Here is a 26,772-nt window from a genome sequence, read left to right on the forward strand (position 1 = left end):
AGCACTCACACGCCTTCACACCCCCTTTCCTTAAATTAGCCTGCGCCTGAAGCCGGGCTGGGCTGCGCGCAGAAGGGCCGGGGAGCCCGACCCTGCCGTCAATAACCCAGCACAATGCCCCTGCTCAACGCGGGGCCGCGGCTTAATTACCTATCACCGCTAACAAAAGGGCTCTTTATTTTGATTAACTTTGAGGGAACAAGGTTCCCCACCATCAGAGTATGTTTAAATAATTACGCGGTGCAGACTAATATGCCTGGAAACACAAAAAGAGGGGGGAGTAGGGAGAGGGGAGAGAAGAAAGGGAAGACATGAGCTCAGCCTTACTTCCCAATTTAAACTAGGAATGACCTCAGGGTCAATTTTTCAGAGTATCTCAGATCAATTCAATTCTCACCTCCGCTGCCTACCTGCTAGCAAATGAACTTACTGTGCCTTCCAATAGACAGAAATGACTAAAAGGAAATCGCATTTAGCTGCATCTGAATAACCATGGTTATTAGATGATGCGTGCAGAGGAAAAATTACCATTTCCCTTCTCCTTCTCCTCCTTGTGATTGTCATTCTCACCTCACTGGTGATTAAGATGTAGGATGCTCTCGCAGATTGTTAATTAGGTGTTAATATCTGCAAGGGGCCACAGCAAGCTCCTACACCTGAGGTCATTTCTCAGAAGTCAGGCTGTCTCCGGTGACAATACCTGTAATTCCCATAGCTAGTTTGATTCCCACTCAACAGCTGGAGCTAGTGTTTCTTTCATGTCTGGTTTCATTTCCTATCTGAAATTATATGAGTGCTAATATCTTTATTATCTTTGCCGTAGAAGTGCAGTGCTGGAGGAGGGCACAGCGTGTTGTTCATGGGCTTTCTTTCTTTTTTTTTTTTTTCTCACAGCGTTTTCAAAACATTTCAAGCAAAAATCTTTATGGTTAGCAAATTTACAGCTGAGGACTCCATTATGGATCGGGAGGGGCAGAAGGTGGGAGGGAAACAATAATAATTTGGGAATGGAAGAAAAGAAAAGCTGCACAACTGCTGAATGATAATGGCTGGAACCTTGGGAAATAAAGGTAATGGCAGGAAGGGGAGGAATTACAAGGACAGTGTGACCTCTACATGTCTTGCAGGTGTACAGGAGCTATTCCACATATGTGTGTGAACGTATAGGTATTAAAGATATATTGTCTTTAAGAGAGAAAGGGGGCACATAACTGAGCCGTGATTTTGCCTACATCGTGACACATTCAAAATCAGGGTAAAGTTAGGTTATGTGTAATTCAGAAGATTACCAGCTCCCAAAGCACCTGATCTTTGTCCTCCTGGTCTGGTACACTCTGGAGACTAAATTCCCATCCCAGTAGAAACGGTGCATGGGACCTGGGCAACACCAATGATTTCTCATCCCAGGATACAAAATAAAGTACATGACAAGCACTTCAATAAACAAGCTTTCATTAAAGGGCTTCAAGGAACATTACAGCTATTTTTTAACTCCCACAAAAGCCTAGAAGGTAAGAGCTAATTATCTATGTTTATAACTGTGTAAACTGAGATGTAAAGAGATCAACGGTAACAGACCTTTAGAAGAAACCTCAGATAACAAGTTTAAAGTGCTTCAGTATTTTGCTGAATCTAGAATCAAATAACTGGGTCAAAGTCTCACAAGTGAGTCAGACCATGACTCCCAACTCCTGCTTTCTTCACTCTCCAAACATTGGGACTATATGTGGAAGCCTGAGAAGTAATTTTATATGTGGGATGTTAAATCAGTACTTGTCCTGTCTCATCAATCTCCTGTATTTTGGTACAGCGTGAATCATTTGGTAAGTGGCACAAATTAGAAAACCCAGAAGAGATGTTAAAAATACTACTTTTTTTTTTTTTAGCACTTAACTTAGAATCCTTTATCAGAACTAAACATCAGCGAGGGCTTCACCATTGGAAAATATTTTAGAGCTTACTCGAAACACAGGGAAAACTATTAAATTGACTTTGCTGGGAATTTTAGGGGAGTAAAAGCTGTCACATACAGCATATACTTTCTCTTTGCTCATAAAAACTCAAGAAGTTCAGATTCATAGAAATGAGCTGGAAAGGAGTTTTATCCATAGTAAAGTTGTGCTATTTATAAACACTTCAGAAATTTTTTTTATAAACACTTCAGAAATTTTTTTTACCTATGTGAAATGACCTGTATATTGTACAAAATATGTTTGGGGAGAGGAAAGGGAGAGAGAGAGGTTACTATGAATTTTTTAATCAAGAATAACATATTGCATCCCATTTGATAAAAAAGATTCTCATTTAGGCTTAATACAGCACATCTGCTTGAAAATACATACAAGGCTCCCATTGACTGCTGTGGGAAGTTTGCCAATAATATTTCATGGAAGTTATCTTGATATCAGCCTTGGAAAATACAGACATTTTACAGGGAGTGTAAATTCAACAACGGAAAGTTAAAAATAACTCACTCATGCATAAAGAAATTTGATTGGTTTTACAGTTCCTAGCTTTAATTTCCAATTTTATCAGATGTACGGTCTAAGAATAAAACTTAGGTGACAAGGTCTAGTTTCCAGTGAAGTTGGGTGGTTTGACATTGCAGGCCATGGCCATGAAAGATGAAATGATGCCATGGACAACACATGGACTCAACTGCACATCAAAAATACGCATGAACAGTACGAGGATGAAAAAGGTCTTGCACAAAACAAAAATCTCTTTTAAAAATGCATATGAGAATGCAGGAATAGCAGTGTAAAGTAAGTAAATGTATACTTTCAGAGTGCCATGATTTCCCCTGTGTGAAAAGTCTTAGAGGCAAACTGGAAAAGGAACAGAAAATACATTTCTGTTCTTTACTGCTCCTTATTCTCCCCTTAGTTTAGGTCTCATGCATATGGGGAAATGAGGTAGTAAACTATACCACAGTGCTATCCGTTCCCTGGGTGGACACTCCTGCTCCAGAATAAGAGTGGATTTTCCTGGTTAATTTATTTTATTTTGAAAGCAGCTTAGCTGTGCTGGTGAGGGGGGAAATCCACCCTTACTCCCAAATAAGAACATCCATCCAGGGAATTCACAGCTCAGATACCACAGGATGAGTTCAGATTTTGCTTTTCATTAGTATGAAAAGGCTGTAGACATTCCCACTGTGGTAGAAGTGTGGAACCCAGGAATTCAAGGGGGATTTTACCAAAGCCTGCAGTGGGGCCAGGAGCCCACCCAGGACCTCTCCTCTCACCTGGGATGTAGGTAGGATGCAGTTTAGATCCCAGTGTCCACCATTGCCACATCCTGCCCTTGGAGCTCTAAAAAAGTCCTTCAGAGCCTCTTTGAAAACTGAAACATTAAGTGTTACGCACAGTGATAAAAAACAACAGATTTTTTTTTTCTTGCCCTTTTAAGAGAAACCCTGGCTACAGTTTTTTATGTCAGAAGAAAATCCTACTTTCCAACATCATCATGCTGATCAGGAAATAGAGGGATGTTTTGTTCCTGTTGGTTTCGTGATGTTGGAGGATGGAAAAGGTCTTCTGCACCAACAAAATACACTGAAGCACAATAAAATACACATGGGCTTACGTGTGTATTAGGGGGTACAGATGCTGTTAGGGGTTGGAAAAGGCCTTTGGAAAATAACACTTGCTTTGTAAAATACCACAACGTCCCCTTCGTGGTATTTTATGGGGTAGCAACGAATTTTGTTGCTGGTGTAACAGCGCATTTCATAAACACAATCTTTGTCCTGCAGTGCTTACTCTGAGAACTCCCAGCGATCCCACCAGGCTGGAGGACATGACGTGACACCACCACCTGACCTCCACCAACCCTGCTGCCACCTGACCTGCCAGAGACCTTACGGTGAGAACCTCTTAACCAGCAACCACCAAACATTCCAGTCGCGCTCACAAAACGAATTGCCTTGAAATGCTAACAGTATGCCAGAAATAACACAACTCCTTCAAAGAAGCCAAGTTAGAAAGTTAGATCATGGAAACTGCTGTCCACTGCTACAAATGTACAGTCTTAAATTCCCCCCAACCCAAATGCCTCCGTGAATATCAAGTGAGTGCACCTCCAGACAGCATGGAGGATCGGAGTTTTCATATCTAAGCTTATTATTCCTAATATCGCAGAGACACTTCCCTGAATTGTCCTTCTCCTTCCCAAATTCCCCATCTGACCAGATGTCTTTCTCTCTCTTGCTTTCACCTGTCAATCACGTTCACAGCTGAAATTTGATTTCTCTCCCAACAGTAACCTTAGATGAAATATTACCATAGGGGTCAGAACTGTCTGAACCTTGCCATAAAAGTTTGTTAACTCTTCCGAGACTCAAGAGCTATTTGCTTAAAAGTAATGGATTTTGCTGCTGATTGGTTTGGGGTTTTTTTCTATAATATGTGAAAACATAATCATAAAATAATGGAGGAAGGTTGAAGGAATTGTCCTGGAGAACAGCAGGCTAAGCAAGTCCTGAGATCACAAGTGTTCACAAGCTTTTCTTCTTTATGATATTGATAAGAAGAATATGTATCACTGATTTATATAAATCTAATGGTCATATATATATATAAATTACAGGAAACATGAATATTTTCCTATGGGATTATTGAAATTAGAAATGTTACACTAGGAGCAAGGTGACAGAATATGTGCTTCACCTTTGCAAGGAAAATACACACTTCATATATTTACTTGAGCTGAATCATGACTTGGTTCTGTCCTTGCAAAAAAGCATATTGCACTTTAAGTTTTCACAAAAAAAAAAAACCAAACCACAAATGATCTGGTTTCCCTTTCATTTACAGTTGTGAAGTACAGAAAAAAATATGCAATTAAGACAAAACCCTACCCAGGGTGTTCCTCAGGGAAGTGAGAGGAGCATCAGGCTCAAAAGGAAGCTCTTCTGGTGCTCCTTGAGAAACTTATTCCTGCAGCCCATATGCCACGAAAAACTCCTCTCAGTGCTATTCATTTTAGAGTTTAGAGTACCAATTACATCTTCCCCATCTGCATTTAAATTTTAAATAATAAATCTATTATTTAAATTTATTTTTAAGCATAGAAAATAAATCTATTATTTCATTATTGACATTTCTTTTAAAAATAAAAAATAAATCTATTACTTAGACAAGCCTGATTCCATGAGCTAATAAAATTCAGCTGTTTTCTAATAGCACTTAACCATTGATCAAAGCACGGCAGGCTGTACAGCAGCCTGTGTTCTTAACTAAAATAGGAGGTTTCATAAAAAAAATTCACACAGGAATCTGTCATTGCAACCTTGGTGCTCATTTAACCCACTTAGCATTTTTATAGTCAAGGTCAATAAAAATCAGATTCCATGCAAAAAAAAAAAAAAAAAAAATAAAGTGCCTCTTTGAGTCCAGCAGGGGAAGGGATTGAAAGTTTTAATTCCCACATTTTCATTAGCGGCATATTTTTCAGTCAATGTTGACAGACTGAATGAACATGAATTTCCAGAGGAAAGCAGTGCTGTGAATTAAACTCTATTGTAATTTGTAAGTACTGAAGTTGTCTAACACAGACTCATGATTTTCATCGAGATCTGAGGGAGATCTTCAGAAGACCCATCCTTAATCCCCGTAGCTGATGTCTGAACGCCAGCATTTGAAGAAAAAGAAAGAAAACATTTGCAAAGGATTATATATGAGTTGTGGGACACGGGAGAGCTGCCTGGCTGACAAAAGTACAAAGCCCCATCATTGCAAACGGTTTCTTGCAGGCACCTGAAAGTCAGTCTCACCCAAAAGCCCAGGAAACTGCACCACAGCCTGTCACCGGCTCCCTGGGGCTGGAGCAAAAAGCACCATCTTAGCAGCAGAAAACAAAGCAGCAAAATCACCACCCCTGCTGAAATATGTCAAATTGCTAATGAAAATGAAAACATACCTTTTTTTTTTTTTTTTGACCTCAGGTGACAGGGATTTTCACATCACCGTTGTAGATGATTCTCTCGGGTACCTAATTTAGTAAATATATTAAAATAAACCGTTATTAAAAGGAATATTTAACATTGCAAAGCCTGTCTTTTGTGCCACTATGGTACAGAGTAGGACCTTTTATATGCAAATCTAAATTAAATTTAGAAAGTCTCTTGCACTGTTTATTAACTCTGAGTGAAGAAGAAATGAACACAGTTTGAAGTGAAACATTTCTAGCTCACACATCTAGTACTTACTTCACATTAATAACAGGAGACTCTTACTGGCAAATTACCTTAAAAACATGTATTTTTGGCTCACCAGTGAATATCAGCTTCTAAGACAAAAAAGCATGTAGCTTTCTGGATTTCTTTCTTAATGATCGTTATTAGCTGCAATAATGCAATTGGCAAAATAATAATCAATTTTTGTACACACTCCATTATTTTCCAGACAGTAGTTTAATAACAAAAGCAGAGCTGTCATTTCTCTCTGCAGTTACTCACACTGTACAAATTCATCCTGTCAACACATATTTAAAATCTAATTTAAAAAAAATTTCAGCATAGAGTGAATCTTTTTCAATAAGTGAGATAAGTCAGCGAGTCAATTCACATTTCTTAAATATGGATATTTTGTTGTGTCCCTTACAGTCAACTTTCTCTCCCTGAGTGTGCATACACAGGCATATACATATATTTTCTATAAGCTGCCTGCAGGAATGCTTCAGTTTCGTCCATTTATTGTAACTGTGCAGCATAATCAGAGCAAGAATAGACCACAAGTCTGATTGACTTGAATAAAATAATAGGCAAGATGAACTATAGGTGCTTTTCCAGCATTTTGATTCCAGATCAGCTCTGAAAACAAAAGTCGGTGGCACGGGGTTTTTTGTTTGCTTTGTTTTTCTTTCTTTCTTTCCTTCTTTTTCTTCTCTCTCCTTTTTTTTTTTTTTTTTTTTTTTTGAGAAAGGGAACCGTGCTTCCATAAATGCAATACTTGGCACCTGGCCCGGGATCTCTAAAAGCAAATGACTCCCGTGGACCTTTGGTGTCATTTTCCTCAGGACGACCTCTCCTTTCATGCCAATCGGTTAATTCATCCTGTTATTAATGCACAGGGCCGAGAGGAACAGGTACTCAAGCCTCACACCTGAGGAGCATCCAGAAAGTGATGTGGTCAACCTGCTTTTAGTCTTTGTTGTGACCATCCCGGCCCCAAACCCACAACCATTCAGACACAGCACAGCAGAGCTGGAAGAGGAGGCACCAACCCTCTTCCACTGGCAAGGTGCATTGATTCATTTAGCAGCTTTATCTAACTATCAATTTATTAATAAGGAAGCAGTCAAAGACAGTAAGAGAGTGTGAAGGCAGCCAGAGACACTAAGCAGATTTATTCATTTAAGAAGTCTGATCACTTTCCTTCATTTTATCTGACAGAGTTGGTGTAAGAGTTATACTTCAATAAGTTTCTACTCTAAACTGTGCTATTTTAAAAGGATTTCACAATAAAGGAAGCTGAAAGACTGTGCACAGTCTGGAGACTGTATCTGGTGTGACATGAATATAGTATTTTAAACAGATTTAATCTTACAGTATTCCCTCTTCTACAATGACTTTGCAGGAGGAAACCCTACGGAAAGGAAAATCTGTTCATCCCACACCACAGAACACTGAATCGCACTGCAGGCTCCAGCAGCTCTTCCTACATATTAAAATGCTTTCATCGGGGAATTTGGAAGCAGTTAAGTTGGGTGGAGGATTGAGGGGGGGGAGAAAAAAATACTAGGTCTTGTTTGGTTCACTTTCGGGCTCGTTTTTATCGTCACCGATGATGTGCTGTCACAGCTTTATGTGCTTGAGAGAGCAGGGGCCGTCTGCAGTGGAGACACCTCAGCTTCAGAATCTGATACCAACAAATACCCTGATCCCATCCCCTTTAGCAGCGACAGTCCACTGCCAAGGCCTTGGCGAGAACTTTCATCTCAAAATTGGAGAAGCAGGGTTCAGCCTCTGGAAAGTGAATCTGCCTTGCTTTCTTACAGAAAAGGGCTTTAAGTTAATCAAACACACACTCCGAGGTACATCCACACAGACTTGTGAAACTCAGCCTCGGCAAACGCCGCTGACCATACTTCAGATTCTTTAAAAGCCATGAAATGTAAATCCTGCCTGCTCCCATTCCTGCTCCCTGCAGAGATATCAGGGCCTGATCCAAAATGTCATTTAAAAAACTCCCTTTGGTTGCAGCGGGGTTTAGATTAGTCCTCTGTATGAGCATAGGTGTGAAGGAAAAGAAAGGAAGGAAGGGGAAAAAATTAAGTAAAAGTAAGGAAGAAGGAGGAAAGAAAAAGAAAGGAAAAGAAAAAGGGAAAGGAAAAGAAAGGAAAAGGGGAAAAAAGAAAAAGAAAAAAGGAAAGAAAAAGGGAAAGAAAAAAAAAGAAAAAAGGAAAAGGAAAAAAGGAAAAGAAAGATGAAAAGAAAAGAAAAAAGAAAGAGGAAAAAGGAAAATGAAAAGAAAAAAAGGAAAATAAAAAAAAGAAAAAGAAAAAAGAGAAAAAGAAAAAGGAAAGATGAAAAGAAAAAGAAAAAGGAAAAGAAAAGAAGAAAAAGAAGGAAGAGGAAAGGAAAGGAAAAGAAAAGAAAAGAAAAGAAAAGAAAAGAAAAGAAAAGAAAAGAAAAGAAAAGAAAAGAAAAGAAAAGAAAAGAAAAGAAAAGAAAAGAAAAGAAAAGAAAAGAAAAGAGGAAAGAAAAAAAAGAAAGAAAAAAAGAAAGAAAATACTGTGACCAAACGCGAGGGAGGTGCTCTGTGGACCTACCTAGGGCCGGGCAGCCCGCGGGAGCCGCCGGGTGACACCGCTCTGGATGCGCGGACGGACGGATCCATAGTTCCGCCCAGACTCCCCCTTTGTTCCAGGGACGGGTTTTAGAGACAAACAAACAAGCAAGCAAACAAACAGACGATGCGGCCCTCACCTTCTCGCCCCTCTCGGCCCGCCCTGGCCGTGGTGGGATCCCGGGGCTGGGCAGCCCCTCCAGCCCACAGGCCCAGGGGAGGGTCGTGCCCGGGCCCCCCGACGTGGCGGCCCTGCCAGAGAGTCCGGCAGCCCCCGAGAGACCCCCGCCGGCCGCGGCCACGGTGCCAGTGGGCAGCTCCTGAGGGAAGAGGGGAGTTGCATCCTTGTAAAACAGCCCCAGCCAGGGTCATTCTCGTGCTGTTGGAAGCAGGGACGTGAAAATCCGCCAGAACCCTCCCAAATCCTGCTGCTCCCCCGGCCGAGGTGGTTGCCGAGCTGGCGGCAAGGCAGCAAAGGTGTGTGGGCACTCAGCCACACCCCACAGCACACTGTCCCGACACCCTGCAGCCCTCGGGGACACCCACGTTTAACACCGAACCCCAAGGTCTGAGGGTCAGGGAGACGCCTCCACCTTCAACCTTCGGCATCTCTGCTGTATTAGGGACAAGCTGGGAAAACGTTGCTCAGGTTTGTGGATCTCTATGAATTAACAAATAAGAGCAGCACCCAGGGACGCTCCATCCTCTACTCCCGCCGGAAACTTGAGGACACTGCTCAATTTGTTATTTACTGGGGCTTTTCTTTCTGCGCGGTGGAGGAAGACCACTTCTAGCAAAGTTCTGCTCTGGCTTTGATTCCCTCCATGCAAGATGTGGTATAGAGATGCATTAAAAAATAGTTACAATGATAATAATAAAAAGAAAATCATATCACAAAGTCCACAGGGATTCAAACCAAACAGGGCAAGCTCCGTCCTCGTCACCCATTGCACCACAGCTACAGGCCCGCACACTTCGCTGTCGTCGAAGTGGCACAGGTTTAAAAGCCAGACTTCAGGAGGAAAAAACTGGGTACAGCAATAGTGAAAGAACATTATCATTTCAGAGAGCAGTGAAATACAGGCAGCGGGCACTGAGGGTACTTACACATTGCCACACTGTGCCGGGTCAACCTGATAACGGTGGTAGATAGCTGGGGATGGAGCTGCCTGTCTGCCAGCTACAGCCTCGCAGATCCCTGGCCTTTTGCTTTTCACTTGAAAAGTTAATTCACATCCTGGACTATTTTTGCATTGTGTTGGCTTAGAGCTCACAAATCTGAATGCGCTCAGCCCTCAGAGTGACAAATGTTATTCTCGGTCCTCCCCCGCAATTTCAGGCAGTCAAGAATCAGATGCGGCAGAGTGTACACTATTTTAATCTATTGATTTGTACCTGCTGTGCCTGAAAAAATTCATTAGAGGAGCCTTAAAATCATGAAGTGGTTGAATGCTCAGCTCCCTCCCAAAAAGACAAATTCTCTCAATAGCCGCTCACCTCTGCCACATTCTGGGGTGTGCTACATCGTGTTATTCACACTGAGACCTGCACTTTAAACAGATCTTTGAAGCATTTGGTTACAGACAGTGTGTGTGTGTGTGTGTGTGTATAAGCAGGATTGGTTTTTGTCTGAGCTGAGCAAACAAAATCTATCCCACTCTCCATAGCTACCCCTGGAATGGCCAAGCGTCATGGCAGCCGCTCACAACAATTCGGAAAGAGGGAGGGAAACAAGTTTATTAAAAAATCTTAATTCCTAACATTGAAGTATGTAGGATTATTTTTTTTCCCTGCATGAAATTTTAAATTCAGCCATCTGAACAGGTGTCAGAAACAGTGGGTCCATTTAGCTCCTCTGATGATTAGAGTAATAAATATAGAGGATTTCCTTTCAATGCAGCACATGCTGAAATGACACCAGTGTAGTTCTGGCATCTGAGCAGATAATTCTGATATATGCATCATTTCCTCCCTAAATCCAGGAAGCAGCTACACTCTCTATCTGATATTAGTATATTATGTCAAATAGAAATTGGTATTAAAATTATGAATGATTCTAGATCAAGAACTTCCTACACACTATGCAGAGGGAGGGGGAGGAAACAGCTGCACAAAAGCTTTCGGAAGGGAAAGGAAAAAAAGAGCTGGGAAAGTTCATTTTTTAAACTGAAAATTTGCTGCCATGTTTCGGAGGGGGAGTTTTCAAGTGACATTTTGATTCAGCGCTGGCTTTTTTGTTTTAAAAGGGTGAAGAAGGCTTTCTAATAAATAGAAGCTGTCCCCGCTCTGTTTGCAAACAGGCATTTCTCACCACAGTGCCTAGTGAGAAATTGTTCAAGAAATAAATATACACTGGTGTGACTGGGATATTTCCCTCCCTTCTACCCTCTTTCTTTTAGGATGCAGTCCAGGATGACATTTCTCGGGCAGGGAAAATGCTGCAGCAAAACCAAAACTATACTCTTGGACTCTGCTCAGCAGGAACCCAGAGATTGGGTAGAGGTTTGTGTTTCATTTTAGGAGAGGAAATAAAAAATTCTTAAGGGCAAGGTGGGCTGGGGAGGGAAGAGGGGCTGCACCACAGTTGCACACTATCCCCAGCCAGCAAAGGGCTGCTCTCTGTGCACGTATCTCCCAGCACCGGTCACATGAAAGTTCTTTGTAATGTAGTTAATAAATGGGAAAGCACTATAGGACTCTGGGAAAAATAGGATGTTGTTAGTGATGGGGAGATTAAGACCACGCACACCTTTTGACACACGATTGCCTGGCTCGGGCAGCACTCCCCCTGCTTTAGCCAGAGAGGTACCTGTGGGAGAAGAGTAGGATCCTGCTCTCCTTTGAAATCCCCAGGGATTGTACCTTCGAGTTCAATGGGAGCAGGATTGAGGCCAGAGTCAAGCAAGGGGTGATTAATGAATGTAGGTTATTCAGAGCAGAGCGGTTCCAATTAGTCCTCAGCAAGCAGTCCTGCGGCAAAGGTGGGCGCTCCCCTGCAATGATTCATAGACAGAACCCCAATACTTATTTTCCTTTAGTGAATATTAAAATGTGCACCTATTTTTTTTCCCCTTCAGTTGGCCAGTTGGCGTGTTTCAGGCAGAAATTCAAGTGCAGCCTAAGGAAGGTTGCATTTTTTTTTCTTTTTTTTTTTAATTTGCAACACAAGATTGTTGTAATGATGCTAGACTGGGAGAAAGCCTTTTTTCCCTCTCAATTTGGGTGTGTGATGGGAATTTTCCCTTTTGCTCCCTATTCTTGGAAGTCTATTTCTAGGAAGGGTTTCTCTTATCACTGTTTAAATAGGGTGCTTTTTCTTTTTTTCCTCCAAGAAAGAAGATACTTCAGGGAGGCAGAAGTGCTCTCCTTGCTCTTCACTACTCAGTCAATTCACAATACTTCTAAAACCCTATTGCCTGCTCCTGACTTTACCTGTAAGGAAGCCCAAAGTGACAGGGGAGTGGAGGGATGAGGCTGGACCGAAAGTGGGTCCCACTCTGGGTGGCTCTGGGCTCTGTGCTCCCTCAGGAGCTGCAGCGCCGCTTCAGCGGGGGCTTTGCTGGGGACAGGCCTTGTCCCTTCCCTTCCTTAGGACAGGGCTCCTTTGGGAGCTCTCGGCAAGGGCAGCAGTAAAGCTTCTAAGTGAGCTCCTGTGAAAAAACCTGGGCATTGGTAAAGGCTCAGTCAGGGAACGGGAGGTGGGAGACAAAATAATGAGCAGCCTTGTCTTTATGAGAGGAGATAATTCCCTGCCCGGCCAATAGCAACCAGTTTACCCACAGATTACACATTAACCAGAAAATGGAACTCGAATTAACCAGAATCTGGAGCTTGAACCATTACTCAAACCCTGGTGCAACAGCAGGTCAGATGCCAAAGGGCAGGTTGGTGCCCCGGCACTGGGGAGGGGTGAGACACAGCATCGGCATGGGGGACCACAGCCACCAACACCTGCTGCTACCAACAGAGAGGCCGGTGTCCATCCCCTCCAAAGGGACCTCAGCAGGAGCAGATTGACCTCCAGCAGCACACTGTGCCCACTGACACAGGCTCTTGTGGGTGCAGGTGCTGCAGGGGGGCTCAGAGCCTCACCTCAACCTTGGCACCTCGACCCTCAACAGCGGCTGGACCAGCTGGACAGAGGAACGGCAACAGGTCCTCTCCCTTCAGTGCCACCAGCACCCAGGAGGGATGACCTCACAGCTAGGAAAGAGTTGCCTCAACAGCAGGGGGTAAAAAATACAAAGGGGAAAAAAAAAAAGTTGGGTTTATGAGCCTGGGTCTGGAGATAAACGCCCCGTCCTGGAGAGGCTGGAGCATCCTTCGGAGAGGCCTCTGCCTCTCACATAAACTGGGCAGATAATCCCATTCCCAGAGCAGGGGAGGACTCTGCGAATGGACACTGGAGGCTCTCAGGGAAAGGTGGCTCTAAACAAACTGGGTTAAGAGTTTGAGGAGCCTTTCAAGTCAAAATGCCCTTTGACATGGAGAACTGCAGTGAGGAGAGGATCGCTCAGAGACCTGAATGTTTCTAGCACATTAACCTTTGGGATTGATTGTTTAGAACAAATAACTCTCAAAAGTTGGAAGAAGTCTTTTGGATTTTTTTTTTTTCTGCTCCTCAGCTCTCTCTGGGCTTTCCAAGGCCTGTAGCAAAAAAAACAAAAAAACCCCCCAAATAAACAAAAAACCCCAAACCCCAAACAAAAAAAAAAAAAAAAAAGAAAAGAAAAATCCACAGGGCAAACAAAACAAAAAAGAGGGGTAAAAAAAGCAAAGCAAAGAAAAAAAGGAGGCAGTATGGACCAAAATGTCAAGAAATCTTTCGATCTAGCATTAAGTGGTTCTGTGACAAGCCATGCCTGATGTGGTGTCATCTCTTACTAGAAACAGGCATGCTTAGCTGGGATCAGATGATAAGAGGATGTGAAGTCTTCCCTTTCACTTTACTCCATCATAAAACAATCAAAATACAGGGCCACATCATGTCATCAGTTTTTTAAGCAGACCTCCCCTTTGAGATCTCCTAAAACTTGGTGGGATGATCTGAGTCACTGAAACTCAGCTCACTGCACTACTGAGAAGTCAGAAGCAGCACCTGAAAGCTCACGTTTTCCAACTGCCTGAAAGAATGACTTGATTTCTAGCAGGTGACAATTGTCCATTTTACACGAAGCTATCCTTTTCCTTCTCCCCTCCTGATTATTGAGCCCAGCTCTTGGATCAGCATCGCCCCTTCGGCAGGCAGCACGCTGAAGTGCTGCGCTCGGAGTTATTGGACTTTAAACTACACACTAAGAAACTGAGTACGGAATCAAAAAAATGCAGTTTATTATTGTAGATTATTCTCTCTTTTGATATAACCATAGAGTTGAAAATGAAAGAAAAGCACATAGGAACATCACACGTGGTTAGTTAGTAACTCAAGATATAAAACAATTTTGCACAGCAAAATATGTAAAAGAAAAAGTAACTGACAAGATTTTTTTATATTTATTGTGGTAAGATTTACTTTCCATTTTTTTTTTAAAAGACAGGATATCAGTCCCTGAAAATAAAATTTACTGATTATTGCCTTTAAAACTGTGGAATTTTTGAAGTTACAGAAAATCCAGTTCTGCACCACAATACAACTGTAAAAAAATCTGCATCATTTTAAAACTGTGCAGTAATGCCATCTTTATAACTGCATAAATTGTATTAGCGTTCTAAACAGGTTCGTAATTTTTTTTTGTTGTTTTTGTATTATATGCTTGCAGGTTATATCTTAGTGCAATTCAGTCCCAAATACTTCAATTTTGAAAAAAAAAAAAAACCCATACATTTTTAATGTAAAATACCCCTATAGATATAAACAGGGGTGCCTCCCCCTTTTAATACTTTGGTTTTCAAATACAGTCAGTGGTATAGCAAGGACTACATATACCCAACTTATATTTAAGTTGCAAGCACATGCTGCATAAACTACTTTTTAAAACAGTCCCGTTGCAAATTCTACCCCCCTTTACATCACGACAGTAAACAATTTAGTGCATCAATCTTTAAAAAAAAAAATCTACATCTAAACAGACCTAACTCTTTCAAATTTATCTATAACATTCCTTTATCTGTAGCATACATTTTAACTGGGCTAACAGATGACAGAAACTAGAATTAAATTATATACTAGGAACCCAGAGCATTCCACATTTGACAATGACCAAATGCAAAAGGAAAAAAAAATGGGGCAGATCACTTAAAATTAATTTTAGACTGTTTTTAGGCAACAGCATGGTTTCAATGTCCCCCCCAAGTGGGATGTGACTTTTGTTTTTGAACACCTTTCCAAAGTTCTTTCTGTGGTTTTTTTTTTTTTTAGTACTTTTTTTTGCCACATTAGGTTATCAAAATCCATTCTGGCATGTTTTTTGAGAGGGAATGCTTCAGTGCATTTAAAAGGAAGTCTGAAGTTTTGAGTAACTCAAAGCAGTTTTAGAGCAGATGCAAACTTTAATGGGGAGGAAGAGGAGGAGGAAGATCAAAGGTTGCACTTTTTTGCTTTCAACCCAAAAAAGTGATGAGGCAATAAAACAAAAGGATGAATGCCATGCCATAATAGTCTCCAAAAGTCCATTTCCAAGCAAAAGAAAAAAAAAATAATTATACCATACATGACCAGCATGCAGGGTTTTTTATTAATATAATGTCTCTTTTTCATAGTCTTTCGAAACAGTTATAGTTCATTGTTGCTAAGACAAAATAGCAAGCGTAATGCATGAGATGAGTATGGGATTCTAATGGCAGACTAAAGTCTCACGTTTGGCAGATTAAGGCCAAAACTCACATGAACACACCGAAGGTTGATGCAGGCTTGATTTTGGCAGGTTGATCTAGGCATATCTCTAGTTTTGCACAACAACGCTAAAAACTGATGGAACTCAGCAAGCTGGAGTCTAAAAATTTCACATTGTTTTTTGTATATTTTTTTATTTTTTGTTTTGTTTTTTTTTAAAATTTTTTTTATTTTATTTTTCTTTTTGCAAAGCTCAAATCTCATATGAAGAACTCAGGATGGCAAAAAAAAAAATCTGACTTTTTGGACACAGCAAGCTCAAAAGAAAAAAAAACCTCATGAACTTAAAAATATATATATATAATGTGGATGGCAGGTTTCAAAGAAGAGCAAGCTTCATATGAAGAACTGAGTTGGTGGCGAGTTGAATCTTTCAAATTAAAAAAAAAAAAAAAACACAACAGCAAGCCCCCACAAAAATAAAAAATAATAATAATAATAATAATAAACAGAAAGGAAACTCATGTAGAACTTTAAGTTGGCCAACGGAGCCAGCCCACCTTAAAAAGAAAAAAAAAAAAAAGAAAAAAAAAAACAGAAATCAACCCAAAAAACAACTTTGTTTTAAAATTGTTTTGAGTTTTTTTTTTTTTTTAAAAAAAAAAGGTAATAGAAGGTGGCAAGCGGGGTTGTGGCTCTAGCAAAGCCCCCAACAACAACTCACACGGAGAACTTTTAGTTAAGGTGGCAAGGCTGTGGGAACTCACATGAAAAACTCTGGAGAGGAAGGGTTGTCGCTGCTGGATCCGTTTTCTCTGAAGCCATTGCTGACCAGCTTCTCGTACTTTTCCTTGTAGGCGTCCCTCTCCCGGACCAGCCTGGAGATCTCCTGCTTTAGGTGCTCCACTTGCTGCAGCAGCTGGTTCTTCTCCGACTCCAGGACGTGCCGCTGCTGGACCCTCTTGAAGCGGCAGGACTGGGCATAGCCCCTGTTTTTGAGGGTCCTCCTCTTCTGCTTCAGCCGGATCACCTCTTCCTTGCTGACGCCCCGCAGCTGCCGGTTCAGCTCCCGCACCGACATGGTCACCAGCTGCTCGTCGGAGAAGCGGTCGTCGAAGTGGAGGCCGCCGCCGCCGCCGCCGCCGCCGCCGCCGTGGTGCGGGTGGTGCAGCCCCCCGGCGCCGCCGCCGCCGCCGCCGGAGCCGGAGCCGGCGGCCGAGGAGGCGGAGGAGGGCGGCGCGCTGCCCGGCGCCGCGGCGTGGGGGTGCCCGCCGCCGCCGCCGCCGCCGCCGCCGCCGCCGTGGTGCGGGTGGTGGTGGTGGTGGTGGTAGTGGGGCGCGCCGCCCTGCGCCGCCGCCGCGGCGATCACCGCCGACACCACGGCGGCCGCCGAGCCCATCTCCTCGGCCGGCACGGAGCCGCCGGCGGCCGCGGCCAGCTGCTGCCCTCTAGCATAGCCATCGAAGGCGCCGGGCAGCGGGTGGTGGCTGCTGTTGATCAGCGCCTCCACCGCGTCCTCGGGGCTGAAGCCCAGCGCCTCCGGGTTGAGCTGCTGCGGGTACCCCGTCATCCAGTAGTAGTCTTCCAGGTGGGTCTTCTGGTCGGAGCCGGAGCCGGGGCTGGGCGCCGAGAAGCTGGGGGACGGGGGCACGGAGCTGCAGGGCGTGCTCATCGGGGTGGAGGAGAGCGATCCCCCGGCGATCAGGCGGCCGCACTGGCTGATAATGCGATCGGTCTCCACCGGCTCCTTTTTCACTTCAAACTTCATCAGATCGAAGTCATTAACATATTCCATGGCCAGGGGACTGGTGGGCAGGTCGGAGCTGCTCATCGCCAGCTCTGATGCCATCCTTTTGCTGCCGAGAGTCCTCCAGAAAGGGTGCGCTCCGGGAGCGAGGGGGCTGCTCTGAGTCGCCACCGGGTGAGCCAGCTTGATTTTTGGCGAGCTCCGCTCCGCTCTCCTGCTCTGCCTCCGCTCCGGTCCGCCCCGGCGGCTCCGCTCCCGCTCCGCGTTATCCCTCGCAGGGGCTCCGCTGATGCATCAGAGCGCGGGGCTCTCGCTATTCGCCTTTTGCATAGAGGGGTTTTTTTTTTCCTCCTCTCTCCCTCCCTTCTCTCTCTCCTCTCGCTCTCTCGCAGCTCGCGAACCGCAGCTGGAAGTGTTAGCTGGTGGTGTTGCGAGTAAATTTGTTGTTGTTGTTGTTGTTTTGTTTTGTTATTTTTAACACTTCATGGTGCCTTTCCTCTGGGCTCTCTCGTGCAAAGTGCAGAGCGAAGAGAGAGGTTCATCGGGGGAGGGAGGAGGGAGAGAGAGCAAAGGCGAAAAAAAAATAAAAAAAAAAATCACAGTCTGTATCGCAACCAAAATAATAATAATTAGAAGAGTTAAAAACAAAAAAAAAAAAAAAAAAAGGGAACGAGGGGAAAAAAAACCACACAACAACACGGCCTCAAAGCTACAGCAAGAAGATGAAAAATATTTAAAGGTTTGATCCGGCAGGAGAGTTTAAAGCATTGCGGGGTTTTATAGCGCCCCTGACGTCACACGGGACACGGGCTCGGGGCTGGGCCAATGGGCGCCCGCCGCCCGGGCTCATTAGCATAGGAGTATAGCGACAGGGAAACTTTCCGGGCTGTCAGTCAGGGCTCAGCTGACTGTCAGCGCCCGCTTAACCCCCTCCTGGCCGCCGGGGCCGCGCCTGGGCACGACACGGCTCGGCACGGGACGGGGCACCCGCCGGGCCGCTCCTCCCGCGCCGCACCGGGCGAGCGCCCTGCCCCGGGGCGGGGTGCCCGGGAGCTGCCCCTGCCCGCCCGCACCGGCACCCGAGGGCGCGGGGGAGTTCCGGCCGGCCGGGAGGAAGGGGGAGCGCCGGGCGCGGCGCCCCAAGGGGAACCCGGCAGCGCCCGGGGGGGAGCGGGCGGCGCGGGGGCAGCGCGGGGCTCCGCCGTGCCCGGCGCCGGTACCTGCGAGCGGGCGGGCGGCTCTTCCCCCGTGCCGGCCGCGGGCCATCGCTCCGCTCCCCCGCAGCGCCCCGCGCACTTATTGATTATTTCGGTAGAGGGACGGGGCATCGATCCCTCCGTTCCCTTCCCCAGCCCGCCCGGAGGTGCGAGAGCCCCGCAAGTTTGCAAGCCCCGCACCGCCTCCCCCACCACCTCTCCCGGCGCCGCACTCGGCTTGCCGGCCCGGGCTAATTAATTTAATTCATTTAGAACTAATTGTATTTACTTTCGTCTCCTCATCGCCTCCCACCTCACCCCCCCCTCCTGTCCCCCTTTCCCCTCCGGGAGGGGGCTGGGGCCGGGCCGGGGGCCGTGGAGCGGCAGCGGCTGGAGAGGAGCGGAGCGGCTTCGGTTCGAACCTCGACAGCGCCATCTCTCGTCCACAGGTCAGTGCCGAGCGGCCGGGCCAGCGCGGGGACGGGACGGGACGGGTCCCCCGTCGGGGCGGTGCCGCCCCCGCAGCCGCCGCGGTCCCGCCCGGTCCCGGCTGCACCCGCCGCCTCCCGCCGCGGGGCCGGGGAGACCCGCAGCCTCCCGGGCTGCCAGTCTCGATTTTCCGACCGGGCTTTATGGGAATATCGATAGAATTATAGTTACTTGTAATTCCGTGATAAATGAGATGTCTCTAGTAAGTAAGATTAAGTGCGGTGCTATAAAGTTGTTTATCTGAAAAGTAATTCTCAGAAACCTGACTTCTGACACTTGGTCATATATTAAACCTGCTTCTTGAACATTGTACTTCAAATCCTCCCTTCTCCCCATACCCGGTCCCTTCCCCCTCGGAGTTCGCTATTTATAACCCCACTCAGGGTATCACTCTGTAGGTGCGGGCAAGGCTCTGGGTGATTTTTCACCAACTGTGAAAGTCATCATTTGCAATAGCCAAAGAATCTCTGCTTAGGAAATAGCACTTGGCGAGTGGATTTACGAATGGATAACATCTTCTGACTATGCCATTATCAGTGTGAGTGCCAGTACTAACATCTGAAAGTCATACAGCATGTACTGTTCCTGGCAGCTAAAAGGGGTAGGGCATACTGCGAATTTAGGAAGACAACCACATCTAGAAATGATCGTAGTGGCAATTCTGTAAAGATAAAAAAATGCTACCAACATCTCTAACAAAATTAAAATAACAATTCTGCACGGTCCCAAAACACACCCGCACACACAGAGCCGTGGACATCTGCTGGCTTTATCTCACAGACTGCGATTCATGACAAAGTTAATACAAGTTAACTACTCGGGCTGGCTTTCCTATTTCTTCGCTTTGTTGGAATCAACAGAACTTCCAGGCTCACGGCATAAATCCCCTCAGGACAGTCCAATTCCCTGTATTTGTTTTTTACCAGAGCAAGATGAATGTGGCACTGTATATCACTTAACATGCTCACCTATGAGAGACATTTATGTGTGCTAATATTTTTAAATGGAAAGGTTATGGCGTTTCAGAATGTACAGTTGTAGTATTTCCCTTGCCCCTGTGGTAGAAGGCTGTGGAAATGTGGCTCCAGCCCCATAAAATAGTTTGTTTGGATGTGAGGATTCAAAGTGCTACATTTGCAAACGAGTAAATTTCCTGAGTAAACTCTGAACTCTAGACAAAGAGTATGAAATTGTGTGAGCTAATGAGGACCGTCTCTTAATTGATACCAATGTAAGCAAGTGCTGCAAATTAATTGAAGCTCTGACCTACCAGAACAGCGAGTAAAATTATTAGTTGTACAATATTGTTCTTGTGTGATTGTTACACAGAACTGCTGCACCAAAATGTCTCTACTGTTCAGCGCAGCAGAGAAAAAAAGATTATTAGCAATTTTTGGATAACCTTCAGAAGCAACATTCTCCTCCCTACACTATATAATTCGCATTTTAGTAGTATTTTTCTTTATTATTTGGCTATTCACAATGGGTGTCTAAACATTTACAGTCCTCTATTAACAGTGTTTCTTCCATAACAATCACACACTTTCATTTCAATTAGAGCTATTCAGTCTTCAGTTTTTCCACAATTATCGCAGGCCAATTCCCTCAGACTGCTCCCTTTTCCCAGCACTGTTTGTAACAATCCTGCCCTGAGCCAGGCAGAGGGAAAACTCCACCATCCCTCTCACAGCCTCTTGCTCTGGCTTGTTTTTAAGCATCTCTGTTCGACGACGTACCGTGGAGCCCTTCTTGCTCCCAGTGTGCCGCTGACCTGGTTCGTAAGCCTCCAAACTAATGTATATTTATTGTGGGAGAGTTCTCTGACAGATTGTGCAGGGGGGACGTGAAACATTAACTCCAAATCCACTGGGGTCGGCCTGCGCTGAGCACGCCAGCAGCTGAGGCAGGAACTTCCACCGCCGGAGTGTGTGTGCGTGTGTGTCTGCACCCAACACACGAGACTGAGCAGAAACGAACGTGCAGGTTCTGTGTTATATGGACTCAGGGTGTAATTTGTTATAACTTAAACACATATCAGGGCCAACACATTAAGTACAGTTACTGCTCCTTTTGTTTATCTAGTGTCTTATTTTATGGTGCAGAACTAAACAGTGTCCGCTGAATTTAACTACGAAACCAGCCAAATTGATTTCAGAAAGACTTCTTCGGAGTAGCAGAGTGATAAGGCATAAACTGCTCCTAGGTGCAGTGCTAGATAAATCCTTTTAACAGTCTTCAGATCAGTTAACAGGGTAAGTAAATCACATATCACTGTTAGCAGATTTATGGGAGAGAATTAATAGAATCAGACGAGATAATCTGGTAGGGATAAAATTGCTGAGGAAACAGTCCTGCCTCATATTGGAGAGTATGAAACAACAGTCTGATTACTGGGAGTCATTATGGATTGGTGAATTATGAGCTAAATCATCATAAGAGTAATTCAGTATTTATTAATTCTTTTCTCTTTAAACAACTCACAGACGCAAATAAAAACCTCTCTCTCTTTGAAGACACATTCTTTATATATTTTTATTGGATGTAATTTACTATTTGCATTACCTGTATTTACTTCATAATTGAACATTTTGCATTCAAATTTATGTAATGCATAATGCTTGAGAATATATTTCTCCCTTATTAGCATAAATAGTCACTTACCTCATGAATTACTAACAAAGTTTATCTGAAAATATAAGTATATTTTTTATTAAGTGGAACACAAACATATGTACAATAAATTCTGATTTTCCAGTAGTTGTTGCAGAAACACAGAACAACCCCGTATCTGAGAAGAGGGAAAAGAAGCAGCAGCGAAGAAGCAGAATCAATTACTCTGTGTGTATATGTGACAATAATTTCTTCTGTCAATGTTTTGTTTATTTTTAATAAAGGGTGAGTGACTCAAAGGTTTGCTTTAGAAGGAGCAGATGAAAAAAAGGCTCTCCACAGTGAATTTCGTCTTTCTTCCCCCCAGTATTTTCCGATGGACTTTTCTCACTGGTGCTCTGCCACTGCAGCCTTTGCTCTGGTGTTGCTCCTGCTGACCCGCTGCACGCCATGAATGGATGCTGCTCTACACCCACTTTCTCATACATTTCCCTTTTTCACCTAATCCTGTTTTTATGCTTGGTTTTACATCCAAATAATCAATATAATTTAGGCCCATTCTGCAGTACTAACACAGCCTTGCTTATTCAGAGAAAACCCCAACCCTATTGACTTCAAAAACGGTGGGATTGAATCCTTGATCCCATTGAAACCAATGACAAAACTTGTATTGATTTCGGTGGAAGCAGGATCAGGTCCTTGATGTTAGCAATTTGTTTATGTCAGAGGGCTGATCCTACAAGAAATGAAAGAAAGCATAGATCTGCTGGCAGGAAATCAGGTCCGCTCCCCAAAATTCAGAGGCAAAATTCCCAGTTAACCTGTGGTGGATCTCCTTTGCACTCGGGGTTTATCATCGTGGTATGGCGTGGTAGGACGCCTGTGTAATTTTGTCTGGTCCTCCTGGGAGCATTCAGATGAGCACATCTATAAATGTAGCACAGCAAAATGAGCTACTTTTGCCACTCTCGCTTTTCGCGAGCCCGGTACAATCCATTTCTGTGACGACAGTTTTCTGCCCCATACGCATCCAGTACTGCTCTTTTATTTTAAGGCTGAGAAAATCTTCCCTTTAAACTCACGCTGAGCATCAAATTGGACTCCACTTGCAGCTGAACATCTTGGCTGTCTCTTCCTTTCCTCCATCAGCTCCAGTATATTTTATGTAGAATTCTCTCTGTTAATGAAACTTGCTTCTCCTCTCTCTTCGCTTTCTGGTTTTGTATTAGTGTTACCGAATCCACCAGACTTGCTGCATTTCAAAACTGTGCAAAAAGGGAGAAAAAAATTGTTTTATTTTCCTATACAGTCTCCTATTTGGCCATTTTGCACAGACCCTGAATATGCAACCTATTTTCATTTGTCTGTACAGTTTCTATTGCTATACTAGAAAAAAAGTAGCTTGAAAAGTCAGACTTAAACACACATCTTGGTTGCTTTTGTGTTGCATCCAAGAGGGCTTGTGTTTTAGCTCTAGAAATTGTGAGGTTTTAGCAGCTGCTTCGATTTTATTCCCCTGGAAGTGCCTGACAGTCACTATGTGGAAGACGCAGCACTGGTGCTACATCTGAGTGCGTGAGTTTGCTCTGTCTACACTGAGTCCTAATGAAGTGACAGCTTTTTAGCAGTCAGAATATTTTCATTGATCTCTTATAATATTCATAAATTGCTCGAAATATTCCAAATAACTTTGTATGATCCAGAAGCAGTTTCTCTACCTGGAGGGAAGACAGCACAGAGGTGCAACTGAAAAGCTGCAAGTGACTCTTAAGACGTGGCTGAAGGTTGGTGTCACCAGATTTGCACTGTGCTTGTTTCATGATGCATGTCCTAGTTTACTAATTGTCATGAACAGCTTTTGCCCAAATGTAAAAATCAATGAAGACATTTTTGATGCTATAAACCCTATTTATTTAAAAGAAATAAAAACTGAAATAGCAATAAAGATTTTTATCAAGCTTTATGGTGGGATTTATCATTTATAACTTGGGTGATCATGTTCAGCTATACAATGTGGTGTTTGCTCTGAATTTAGCTGAAGTGGGTAAATGGAGAACCTGGTAAAACCTCCTGCACAAATTAATCTGAAAACTCTACAGAAGCAGAAAACTAACATTAGTTAAGGAAGAGAATAAAGTGATTATATTAATGTTATGTATCTGAGCCCTCCTGATAATGTCCTGTAATATGCACGCTGCATTTGTATCTATTTGAACTCAGAAAAAATTATTGGTGCTTTTCTCCCTTTCTGCTCTGCATTAAGTTGTTTCAACAGCAAGAATGGTTGCAGTGGCAGCAGGAAAAAATAAGTGAATTTTATATGCTATCTCTTTCTTAAAGTCAGCCTTCAGTAAGTGGCGAGGAGGGCACGATTCTGACATGATATTTTGACGTGTAACTGTGAAGGTTGAGATGGTCTTTATTAAAACCTGTGAACTTCAGTAAATTTTGAACAAATCCGTGATTTAATGTCTTGAAGTGCGAGATGGCACAAACTCATTAATTTTTGGTGATAAACTGCGCTGCATGCGGTGGGCTGAGCGCCACGCTCTGGACTTATTCCCTGTAAACAGTAAAATACGATAACTGCTTAAAGTAACTGATGGGGTCTTTAGCAGCACAAGGTTCTTGGCTTACATGACCTAAAAAGGTTCATTATAACACAGGAGGGCTGGCGTCGAGCCCCGCGGCTCTGGCAGCTCTGTGCGGGGAGGGTCACTCTGGGCGCGGGGAGGGAGGTGTAAAAGCGAAGCCAATTCCAAGCGGCAGCTTTTCCCCCGCTGTGCACCCGGGTGGCGCTGATAGAAACGGCTCCGGGGCGTGCAGGGGGAGAGGGATCGGGCCATAAAAACTTTGCACGGCATCAATGAGAAGAGACACTTGGAGATGGATGGAGGGCTGGTGACTGCGGCACAGACGAGGAGGGAGCTCCGAGCCCTGCACCCCCGGGCAGGACCTCTGTTGGTCCCTATCCATCTCGGGGCAGGCAGAGTGCTTGCCCACACGGCAGAGATGCCTCAGACATGAGGAGAGCTGTCGGATGAAAGGTGGTTATGAGCACAACGAGTTATAAACCAAAACCCCGGATGAGCTGTACGTATAAGAGCACACAAGGATCTTACATTACCTCCAACCTTTAATTATCTGACTGAATCTGGCCTAACCTGCTTATCTTCTGAGCATTACTCATTAGGCTCTGGCAGGAGGAGGTGTCAGTGGAATACAGGGCAGGTTTGGAACCAACACCTTCGCCAGTTGAACTGGCAGGAGTTGAAGCTTAATCATGGGCAGAAATGGGGAGGGGGGTGAGTGGGGAGATGTTTCCCCCTTCCCAGTTTGTCCCTCCATAATGGATCCAGATGACTCCAACTCCTGCCCTCTCCAGCCAAGGTAAGCCAGCTCCCATCCCAGCATTCCCCTCCCATTCCCCAAATTCAATAGCCCAACTCCACCTATGGTTAAGGATGCCAGGTTTGAGTTCTGTGGCAGGAGCTTGGCTGCTGGATCTGTCTTCTTGAGTATGGTGATATAGCAGCATCTGTCAGAAAATCTATGTGAAAACAGTACCCGTGCCAGCAAATGGAAACTGTAGCTTTCTAATCAGCTACATTTGATTTGGTTTGATATATTTAACTTCTTTTTTCTCCCACGATTGGCAAATGTGTTATTCTTCTACAGAAATAAAAACAACCTGCAATTTACTGGATTGCTTTACACAGTCTTGGTGCAAAGAAATGTATGTCATTATGACATCTGATATCTTTCAGTGTCATTGTCTTCACCATGTGAGGGATAGAAAGTCTATTTATTTCCTCCTACTCCATCAGAATTGGTTCACTGTTATGGGGGTGCTGGGCAGACCCAGTTCAAATTTGTCTCCATCCGGAGTCTGGGTCATTCAGAAACTCTAATCCTTAACTAAAAGGAAATTATAAAAATACCCATGAAATTAATTTTCACACCTGCAGTTGGAATTAATAATGGCAACCAGAGTGGCATCCTATTTCAGCTCCCTTGAGGTGACTAACAGTCCTGGTCATTAATATAATCCCAACCACCAGAGGAATTCACTGTCTGAGGGATCTACCATGAAAAACAAATGATCCCCAGAGCTATGCCTGAACAATGGAAAATGGCTTTAGTCATGTATTAGTCATTTTATCACAAGATTGTATTTTTGCACTGGAAAGTTTGTGCTCTGATATTAAAAGAGAACAGAACAGAACAACAGCATTTGACTTGGTAATTTGCACACAGGGTTTGATTATGTTTGAGCTTCTTTGCTTTAGAAGGATGTGTGTAAATGACTAAGAGCAATAAATGAAGTCTTCTAAGTGTGAGGCTTTCTCATGCAAAGTTTGCCTGCATTTATTACTGTCTGTGCTTAGCACCAGTCCTGCATATATCTGTTGGTGATGCTTGTAGTTCATCTTGATAAGGGAGTGGCCTGTTGCTAAAATGCTGCTTGAATTTTCCCGTTTCTGCTTTTCTGCCTTAATTGCAAGGGATGAAATGTGTCAAGTGTCTGCTTCACTCGGCTGGGAATCACGGTACTGCCTCTGCAATTTCCCAGCCTTCAAAGATGACATGCAGCTCGCAAACTATAAAGCTAAGCGACTGCTCGGTGGCTCTGAGCTGCCTTCAAAAGGCATTTGCTTCTAGCAGTGGAGCAGCATTAGGACTTCAAGCAGGGCACAGAATAGGTGTGCACTCGAATCCCTTAGCGGAACCATCTTTCGGAAGGAGTTTCTCTAATTATGTTTATTTAATCCTGCCCTAATGGCCCCACATGATATGCTCTGAGTGTCTGAAATGTTTCAGCTTTATTCTCCTGTGCTCTAAAGACCAGGTTGGATTGTGGCAAGCAAAAAAACTGCTCCCTCTGCCCCAGGAGCCATCTGCTCAGGGTGTGAGCACATAATCACACATAAAAAAGTCTCTTGCCTCTTCTTAAACATCTCATCTTCTAAGAGGTTTTTTAAGACAGTACACACCTATCACACACTTACTGCATGTACTGTTCTGGGAGACAGTAATAGGCTCATGGTGCTGCTGAAGAGGCCTTTCTGTACATGAAGTTGTTTAGTTCCATATTTACTATGTCATACAAAGGGCCTTAAAGTTCTATAGCAGTGGTGCAGCACAAGAATTAGACTTGGAGAGAGG

General features: G+C 44.0%; 1 protein-coding gene and 1 long non-coding RNA gene across 6 annotated transcripts in view; one reads left to right on the plus strand and one right to left on the minus strand.

Moving 5' to 3' along the window:
- MAF (MAF bZIP transcription factor) overlaps positions 1-18,231 on the minus strand; it is a 187,039-nt gene extending 168,808 nt beyond the window's left edge. For 2 of the 4 annotated variants that reach the window (XM_032701435.1, XM_032701433.1), the window contains exons 1-2: positions 16,332-18,231; positions 5,923-5,994 (exon numbers count right to left, since the gene is read on the minus strand). In XM_032701435.1, coding sequence (XP_032557326.1) covers positions 5,961-5,994; positions 16,332-17,413 — 1,116 coding nt within the window. In that variant the 5' untranslated portion in view covers positions 17,414-18,231 and the 3' untranslated portion in view covers positions 5,923-5,960. The remainder of the gene's footprint in view (positions 1-5,922; positions 5,995-16,331) is intronic. The other 2 variants (XM_032701436.1, XM_032701434.1) reach the window with 2 other exon arrangements.
- Positions 18,232-18,497: 266 nt separating this feature from the next.
- On the plus strand, positions 18,498-23,567 carry LOC116793603. Of its 2 annotated transcripts, none has more exons than XR_004359535.1 (2): positions 18,498-18,956; positions 21,079-23,567. It is a non-coding gene; the product is annotated as an uncharacterized LOC116793603 (long non-coding RNA). The 2 variants fall into 2 exon arrangements; XR_004359534.1 differs by having other exon boundaries at positions 18,499-18,956; positions 21,099-23,567.
- The last annotated feature ends 3,205 nt before the right edge of the window (positions 23,568-26,772 follow it).

The sequence above is a fragment of the Chiroxiphia lanceolata genome, chromosome 13 (genome assembly GCF_009829145.1).
Source record: "Chiroxiphia lanceolata isolate bChiLan1 chromosome 13, bChiLan1.pri, whole genome shotgun sequence".
NCBI lineage: Eukaryota > Metazoa > Chordata > Aves > Passeriformes > Pipridae > Chiroxiphia > Chiroxiphia lanceolata.